This window comes from Quercus suber, unplaced genomic scaffold (genome assembly GCF_002906115.3).
Source record: "Quercus suber isolate HL8 unplaced genomic scaffold, Cork oak 2.0 scaffold_43, whole genome shotgun sequence".
In the NCBI taxonomy this organism is placed as follows: domain Eukaryota; kingdom Viridiplantae; phylum Streptophyta; class Magnoliopsida; order Fagales; family Fagaceae; genus Quercus; species Quercus suber.
In genome coordinates, this window is record NW_027069508.1 from 1,412,117 (window position 1) to 1,420,656 (window position 8,540).

General features: G+C 31.8%; 2 protein-coding genes across 2 annotated transcripts; one reads left to right on the forward strand and one right to left on the reverse strand.

Annotated features, from left to right (window-relative positions):
* Positions 1–2,474: 2,474 nt before the first annotated feature.
* On the reverse strand, positions 2,475–5,172 carry LOC136066702 (ethylene-responsive transcription factor ERF119-like). Its single transcript, XM_065771428.1, has 3 exons — positions 5,036–5,172; positions 4,674–4,857; positions 2,475–3,742 (listed from the first exon to the last, which is right to left on the reverse strand). Exon 3 carries the CDS (start codon positions 3,726–3,728, stop codon positions 2,748–2,750), a length of 981 nt encoding a protein of 326 aa, XP_065627500.1. The 5' UTR covers positions 3,729–3,742; positions 4,674–4,857; positions 5,036–5,172; the 3' UTR covers positions 2,475–2,747.
* Positions 5,173–5,557: 385 nt separating this feature from the next.
* Positions 5,558–8,255, forward strand: LOC111997357 (ethylene-responsive transcription factor ERF119). The gene is made up of 3 exons (XM_024029441.1): positions 5,558–5,694; positions 5,873–6,056; positions 6,988–8,255. The coding sequence occupies exon 3, from the start codon at positions 7,002–7,004 to the stop codon at positions 7,980–7,982; it is 981 nt and encodes a 326-aa protein (XP_023885209.1). The 5' UTR covers positions 5,558–5,694; positions 5,873–6,056; positions 6,988–7,001; the 3' UTR covers positions 7,983–8,255.
* The last annotated feature ends 285 nt before the right edge of the window (positions 8,256–8,540 follow it).

Here is an 8,540-nt window from a genome sequence, read left to right on the forward strand (position 1 = left end):
CCAAAAATTATGCCGAAACATAATACCAATAGGGCTGGTATCACAAACTTTCATCTTTCATTAGTACCACAATTAATCAAACAACTTTAATTAATAGAGTCCAAATTTGGTAAAACTGGATTAAAAACTCATATTTTACAATATTCATAAGAGATCGTCACATCAGGATTTTACTTATAACTTAATACATCCTACCACATGGTCCACACCTAATAACACCACATCAATCTTTTACTTAAAACCAAAAATATGGTGTTTATTGGGATGTTAGTTTGTGTAATCAGATATATTTATATTTTAGTAATATAATGATGTGGCATGTCCTTATTGGAAGGCATAAATCAAAGGGTTTATACTAAGTCCTATAGAATTTCATCTCAATTAATAATGGTAAAGATATGTGCTTCGCGGGGAGCATTGGTGGTGTTTGCACTTGATGTTGGAGTCAGTGCCGACTGAAGCTATAGGCCATTTAGGCCACTGCCTAAGGCCCCACTTATAAGAGGGCCCCCAAATAGTAATAACATATTATAATATTGCTTTCTCCTCTTAAAAAATTTTTTTTTTCTTTTTTTTTTGAACGTCCTAGCTAGAGGATTAATCCATATTAAAAAAAAATACCTATTATTCAATCCATCAAAATAAGATTTTGGAAAATGATATAGATGTTATCTTAATTCTCGGTATGGTTTTAAGTGACACAAATAGATTGGAGAAAAATATGGCATGTTCTTAGTTGTTTACGATTTTTTTTTTTTTTTAGAAAAAGCTAAGTAAACTTTATTACTGAATCAAATTCTTTTAGAATACAAATTTCAAATCAAGTGGTAGTTACTCTACCCAAACATCTAAACCTACAAATAAAACTTCTCATCTAACAAGAGAATGGTCTAAACAATGCTCCCCTTTTGCAAATGCCACTACTCGACTAGCTGCCATAGCCTCAGCGAGCTCAACCAAAATAAAAACAAGAAATATATCAAAATTTTCCATGGGTAACCTAAAGAAAGCTTCATCTTTTTATTTTATTTTAAAAATTTTCCTTTTGTCCATCGCAACGTAGCTAGAAAGTATTAAATATCCTTGTCATAGTCCTGCGTCTTTTTTTATGATATGAATGAAAGTAGATGAGGTATAGAAGAAAAGAGGAGAATATAAGGTGATTGAAATATAATAAATCCAAACATTGGATTAGAGCCAAGCATTCTAAAAGCCTAGAATTAAATAACTATGAGGAACTTTTACTCAAAAAAATAAATAAATAACTATCAGGAACATAAGGGGAAAAAAAATCAAGAAGCATCTAGGCCCCCTTATTTTTAGAGTATATTTTTCTGGAAAAATGTTTTCTTCACTCCCAAGTGTTTCTGGGCATATTTTGCCAAATAGCATAATTTTAGAGTTTCATTTGGAACTCGAGTTTACCAAACTTGAGTTCCAAGCATTATAACAATCTGATCAAACATAATGCTTAGAACTCAAGTTTGGTAAACTTGAGTTTCACTTGAAGTCGAGTTTGACAAACTCGAGTTTCAGAAAAGTACTGCATAACTAATAAGTTTGGTCAAGTGCTATCTAGCAAATTTTTCCAAAAATTATACTATTTAGCAAATTTCTAGTGTTTTTATGTTTGAAATAACAATAACTTGCTCAAACCAACATCATTTTTCCATTGACTAAGAAAACACATTTTTGGGGTTGAAAAAATGTTTTGATAAAAAAAAAAAAAAATTAAAAAGACCTCTAATATATATGTTTCAAAAATCTACAAAAATGACTAAAGTACATTCAAAAAAGCAAGTAAAATCATCAAAATGATCATAATACCCTCGACTATTCTAAAACCTCTAAAATGATCAAAATAACCCTAAAACATATAAAATGACAAATATAGTGTTAAACATTTAAAGGGATCAAAATAATCTTAAAACCTCTAATATAGCTCTAAAACTAATCCAAAAAATAAATTATTCTCTAAAACCACCAAAATAACAAACAAAAATCTTCCAAATAAAAAAAAATATTTTTTCTAAAATCTACATGGCTACAGTATGCCTCAAATATTCAAGAATCGCCCCCAAACTTTTAAAAGTCCCACAAAAGCTAGTTTTGAACGTCATTTTTTAGGTTTCAAATTTATGTAATTATACATGTGAATATATGTTTAGCTGTTTTTTTTTTTTTTCAAGTTTATCATTAGTAGGGGGGGGGGTGGAGGGCGTGGATTTATTACACAGTTATTTTGATTTTGCTTATTTTTTAGTTTGATTTTAATTTTTATGTATTAATTTTTTTTTAAGTGGTGAGTTAAGATTTTTAATTAATATCAATACAATAATACATAGGAAAATTTGTGATTTTTCATTCGAATCAAAAACCTGAAAATGTTTTCAAGAGCACTTATTTAGGAATATAACCAAAGACCTAAAAACATGAAATCAAAAAAAAAAAAATCAAAAATCAAAAAATCAAAGTCTCAAAAAAATAACAAACTTGCTCATTAAAAGAAAATGGTTGCACTCTTACAAACACCTCATATGTGGGAGCAAGAGAGTTTAAAAAACTTGGGACGGCTAAGCTCAGAGAAAAACCCAAGAACTCTTTTGCTCCCTAACAAAGATGGCAAAAAACTACAAAACTCTGCAAAATGTTTTGGGAGCTCTCTTGGAATAACTACTACTACTACTACTTCCTAACTACAAAATGTTCGAAAAAAAAAAATTGCAAAACTTATGAGCTTGTAAAATTTAGGTACTCATCCAAGAAAAATCCTCAGTTGCAAATTCAATGTCGATTGGAGGAAGATCATAGTTCTCGCCCCATTCATCTTCAAGCATAGGATAAACATCAATGTCATTGATATAGATAGCATTGAAATTTTGATTGTCAAACTGCGGAAACAACTCTAGAATAGATGGTGACATTTTTGGGGCTTCACAAAAATCCAAAACCGATTGTTCTTCTTCAAGAATTGGAAACACACTGCCTTCTTCTATGATCGTATTTCCAATTCCATTACCAAGTGGAGCTGAAATAGAGTTGTGTAGAAATAGTTCCACATTGTCTTCTTCTTTGATTGAATTTCCAACTCCATTACCAAGTAGAGCTGGTGTAGTGACCTCAAGCACAGATGATGGGGAGGATGGATGAGAAAACACACCTTTGGTCTCTTCCATGTCATTCCCATCAGTTGATAAGGAATTCTTATTCTTCTGTAACCATAGCAATCTGTCAATCTCATAAGCCCTTTCCCGATAAGCTGCAGCTGCCTCGAGTTCAGTATCAAAAGTACCAAGCCACACCCGACGGCCTAAAATTGGGTCACGAATCTCCGCGCTATACTTCCCCCATGGCCTACGCCGAACACCCTTGTATATCGATGATCTTCCACCTTTACTTTTGTAACGAAACCTACTACTCTCACCATCGTCCTTATCATCCCAAACCTGATTATCAGTAGTACTAATTTCCTGTTTGCCTTTATTTGAATTGTGTTGGGGACAAGTGTCTGTATATGAATCATGTTGGAGTCCCGGAAGCAAAATCTCTATGACACTGCGCTTAACAGTCATTGACTCATCTTTAAGCTCATATTCTTCGTCATCATCGCTTGAAGAATCAGTGGCATAAGGGTCAAGGTATATAATACGAACTTTCCTCATAGAGTTTTTCTTGGATGTGTCACAATTGTTGTCTTGATTTAATCTTTGCTTTTTGCGTTCAGGCATGCAGAGTCAAACCCCTAAAAATTTTCAAAATGAAATAAAATTAAAACTCTACCCCTAAAACCCAAATTGAAAGAACAACCTTTTCTGAGATGTAGTTCGAAAGAACATAAATAATAATTAAAATCAAAATATATTAAAAATAAAAATAAAAATAGAATAAATAATCCTAAAACTGATTGAAACCATTGCCTATCATAAGTGTTTATTGACTTATTTTCTTTTGTACAACTTTTTATACATCTTCCATTATTATAACTACCGATTTATTTTAAAAAATAACAATAAGATTATACTTTAACCAATTTTTTATCAAATAAGTAAATAAACTTTTGATAAAGAGCTACGTTGAAACACAGTTCCAATTTTTTGCTTATTCCTTTTTGTCAAAGTTAAAATTTGAATCTACTTTAAAAAATTGCTGTACATAAAAATTAAACCAAAAGCTGAATAGACAAAAATATAATATTTGTTCCAACATTGAGTAAGTAAAAATAAATAAAACAACATAGAACAGAAATCCTAGAACCCATTAACACCCTTGCCATGAATCATAAATTAAACACAGAAGTAATATTTGTTCCTACATTGAATAAGCAAAGATAAATAAATAAAACAGAATAGATTGAAAATCCTAAAACCCTTTGATATGACTCATAATTTGAACACAAAAATAGAATTTGTTGCTACATTGAACAAGCAAAAATAAATAAATAAAACAAAACAGAACAGAAATCCTAAAACCTATTAACAACCTTGCCATGAATCATAAATTAAACACAGAATAATATGTGTTCTGTCATTGAATAACCAAAGATAAATAACTAAAACAGAATAGAATAAAAATCCTAAAACCCTTGCCATGAATTATAAATTAAACACAAGAGTCATATTTGTTCCTACATTGAATAAGCAACAATAAAAAAAATAGACAAAAAACCCACATACCGTTTTGATCTTAATAGCATGGAAAAGGTTGGGGAAGTTTATTTCAGGGTCTGACAATGACACCAAGATTGCATGCAGAAGGTGGTCAAGAACAAGAGGAACGTGATAAAGGGAGAGATTAACAGAGCTTCTTCAGATAAGTCCTCTGCTTCACACTCCTCTCTATCTCTCTTGGGAAGCCTCACTGTCTTGTCGGGGAGAGAGATACAATTACAAGGTAGTGAGAAAGAACAAAAAGAGAATGTTATATATATATATATATATGTACTCCAGAATTTGAATGCCTTTCTCAATTCCGTAAAGGAAAAGGTAACACAAAGAAAACCAAGAAAGCAATGTAAATATTAAATTTTGGTGCTTACCCAAGTCGGTGAGTGATTTTCTCTTTTCAATATAGTTTCTCTTCTTGAATTCTCTCTTACACACACTCTGTCTCTCTGTTCTCTTCGAACCATGAAAGACCACTGTACTAATCCTATTCGGCCTTTGTTTGGTTCTGCTTCCTCTAGGACCACTACTACAGGCTTCGAATTTGAATTATATATATACGAGTGAGAGCCTTTATATATATATATATATTATTATTATTATTATTTATATCATGACGAATCCTAAACATCACTTAATTATCTAAACGACTGGCCAGCTGGACAAAAGTTGCAAACTTGACAAAGGATCCTGGATCAGCATGACACGTCTCCTCTGCGTGAGGATTTTCTTAATTTAAATTTTTTTTTATTTATGGTCAGTTTATATTTTACCCATATATATAATACTAGTGTTAATAATAATAATAATAATAATATATATATATATATATAAAGGCTCTCACTCGTATATATATAATTCAAATTCGAAGCCTGTAGTAGTGGTCCTAGAGGAAGCAGAACCAAACAAAGGCCGAATAGGATTAGTACAGTGGTCTTTCATGGTTCGAAGAGAACAGAGAGACAGAGTGTGTGTAAGAGAGAATTCAAGAAGAGAAACTATATTGAAAAGAGAAAATCACTCACCGACTTGGGTAAGCACCAAAATTTAATATTTACATTGCTTTCTTGGTTTTCTTTGTGTTACCTTTTCCTTTACGGAATTGAGAAAGGCATTCAAATTCTGGAGTACATATATATATATATATATAACATTCTCTTTTTGTTCTTTCTCACTACCTTGTAATTGTATCTCTCTCCCCGACAAGACAGTGAGGCTTCCCAAGAGAGATAGAGAGGAGTGTGAAGCAGAGGACTTATCTGAAGAAGCTCTGTTAATCTCTCCCTTTATCACGTTCCTCTTGTTCTTGACCACCTTCTGCATGCAATCTTGGTGTCATTGTCAGACCCTGAAATAAACTTCCCCAACCTTTTCCATGCTATTAAGATCAAAACGGTATGTGGGTTTTTTGTCTATTTTTTTTATTGTTGCTTATTCAATGTAGGAACAAATATGACTCTTGTGTTTAATTTATAATTCATGGCAAGGGTTTTAGGATTTTTATTCTATTCTGTTTTAGTTATTTATCTTTGGTTATTCAATGACAGAACACATATTATTCTGTGTTTAATTTATGATTCATGGCAAGGTTGTTAATAGGTTTTAGGATTTCTGTTCTGTTTTGTTTTATTTATTTATTTTTGCTTGTTCAATGTAGCAACAAATTCTATTTTTGTGTTCAAATTATGAGTCATATCAAAGGGTTTTAGGATTTTCAATCTATTCTGTTTTATTTATTTATCTTTGCTTATTCAATGTAGGAACAAATATTACTTCTGTGTTTAATTTATGATTCATGGCAAGGGTGTTAATGGGTTCTAGGATTTCTGTTCTATGTTGTTTTATTTATTTTTACTTACTCAATGTTGGAACAAATATTATATTTTTGTCTATTCAGCTTTTGGTTTAATTTTTATGTACAGCAATTTTTTAAAGTAGATTCAAATTTTAACTTTGACAAAAAGGAATAAGCAAAAAATTGGAACTGTGTTTCAACGTAGCTCTTTATCAAAAGTTTATTTACTTATTTGATAAAAAATTGGTTAAAGTATAATCTTATTGTTATTTTTTAAAATAAATCGGTAGTTATAATAATGGAAGATGTATAAAAAGTTGTACAAAAGAAAATAAGTCAATAAACACTTATGATAGGCAATGGTTTCAATCAGTTTTAGGATTATTTATTCTATTTTTATTTTTATTTTTAATATATTTTGATTTTAATTATTATTTATGTTCTTTCGAACTACATCTCAGAAAAGGTTGTTCTTTCAATTTGGGTTTTAGGGGTAGAGTTTTAATTTTATTTCATTTTGAAAATTTTTAGGGGTTTGACTCTGCATGCCTGAACGCAAAAAGCAAAGATTAAATCAAGACAACAATTGTGACACATCCAAGAAAAACTCTATGAGGAAAGTTCGTATTATATACCTTGACCCTTATGCCACTGATTCTTCAAGCGATGATGACGAAGAATATGAGCTTAAAGATGAGTCAATGACTGTTAAGCGCAGTGTCATAGAGATTTTGCTTCCGGGACTCCAACATGATTCATATACAGACACTTGTCCCCAACACAATTCAAATAAAGGCAAACAGGAAATTAGTACTACTGATAATCAGGTTTGGGATGATAAGGACGATGGTGAGAGTAGTAGGTTTCGTTACAAAAGTAAAGGTGGAAGATCATCGATATACAAGGGTGTTCGGCGTAGGCCATGGGGGAAGTATAGCGCGGAGATTCGTGACCCAATTTTAGGCCGTCGGGTGTGGCTTGGTACTTTTGATACTGAACTCGAGGCAGCTGCAGCTTATCGGGAAAGGGCTTATGAGATTGACAGATTGCTATGGTTACAGAAGAATAAGAATTCCTTATCAACTGATGGGAATGACATGGAAGAGACCAAAGGTGTGTTTTCTCATCCATCCTCCCCATCATCTGTGCTTGAGGTCACTACACCAGCTCTACTTGGTAATGGAGTTGGAAATTCAATCAAAGAAGAAGACAATGTGGAACTATTTCTACACAACTCTATTTCAGCTCCACTTGGTAATGGAATTGGAAATACGATCATAGAAGAAGGCAGTGTGTTTCCAATTCTTGAAGAAGAACAATCGGTTTTGGATTTTTGTGAAGCCCCAAAAATGTCACCATCTATTCTAGAGTTGTTTCCGCAGTTTGACAATCAAAATTTCAATGCTATCTATATCAATGACATTGATGTTTATCCTATGCTTGAAGATGAATGGGGCGAGAACTATGATCTTCCTCCAATCGACATTGAATTTGCAACTGAGGATTTTTCTTGGATGAGTACCTAAATTTTACAAGCTCATAAGTTTTGCAATTTTTTTTTTTCGAACATTTTGTAGTTAGGAAGTAGTAGTAGTAGTAGTTATTCCAAGAGAGCTCCCAAAACATTTTGCAGAGTTTTGTAGTTTTTTGCCATCTTTGTTAGGGAGCAAAAGAGTTCTTGGGTTTTTCTCTGAGCTTAGCCGTCCCAAGTTTTTTAAACTCTCTTGCTCCCACATATGAGGTGTTTGTAAGAGTGCAACCATTTTCTTTTAATGAGCAAGTTTGTTATTTTTTTGAGACTTTGATTTTTTGATTTTTGATTTTTTTTTTTTTGATTTCATGTTTTTAGGTCTTTGGTTATATTCCTAAATAAGTGCTCTTGAAAACATTTTCAGGTTTTTGATTCGAATGAAAAATCACAAATTTTCCTATGTATTATTGTATTGATATTAATTAAAAATCTTAACTCACCACTTAAAAAAAAATTAATACATAAAAATTAAAATCAAACTAAAAAATAAGCAAAATCAAAATAACTGTGTAATAAATCCACGCCCTCCACCCCCCCCCCCCCCAAAAAAAAC

Bases quoted from the DNA above. Each gene is read 5' to 3' on its own strand.
- LOC111997357 (XM_024029441.1), top strand. From the start codon at position 7,002: ATGCCTGAACGCAAAAAGCAAAGATTAAATCAAGACAACAATTGTGAC.
- LOC136066702 (XM_065771428.1), bottom strand. From the start codon at position 3,728: ATGCCTGAACGCAAAAAGCAAAGATTAAATCAAGACAACAATTGTGAC.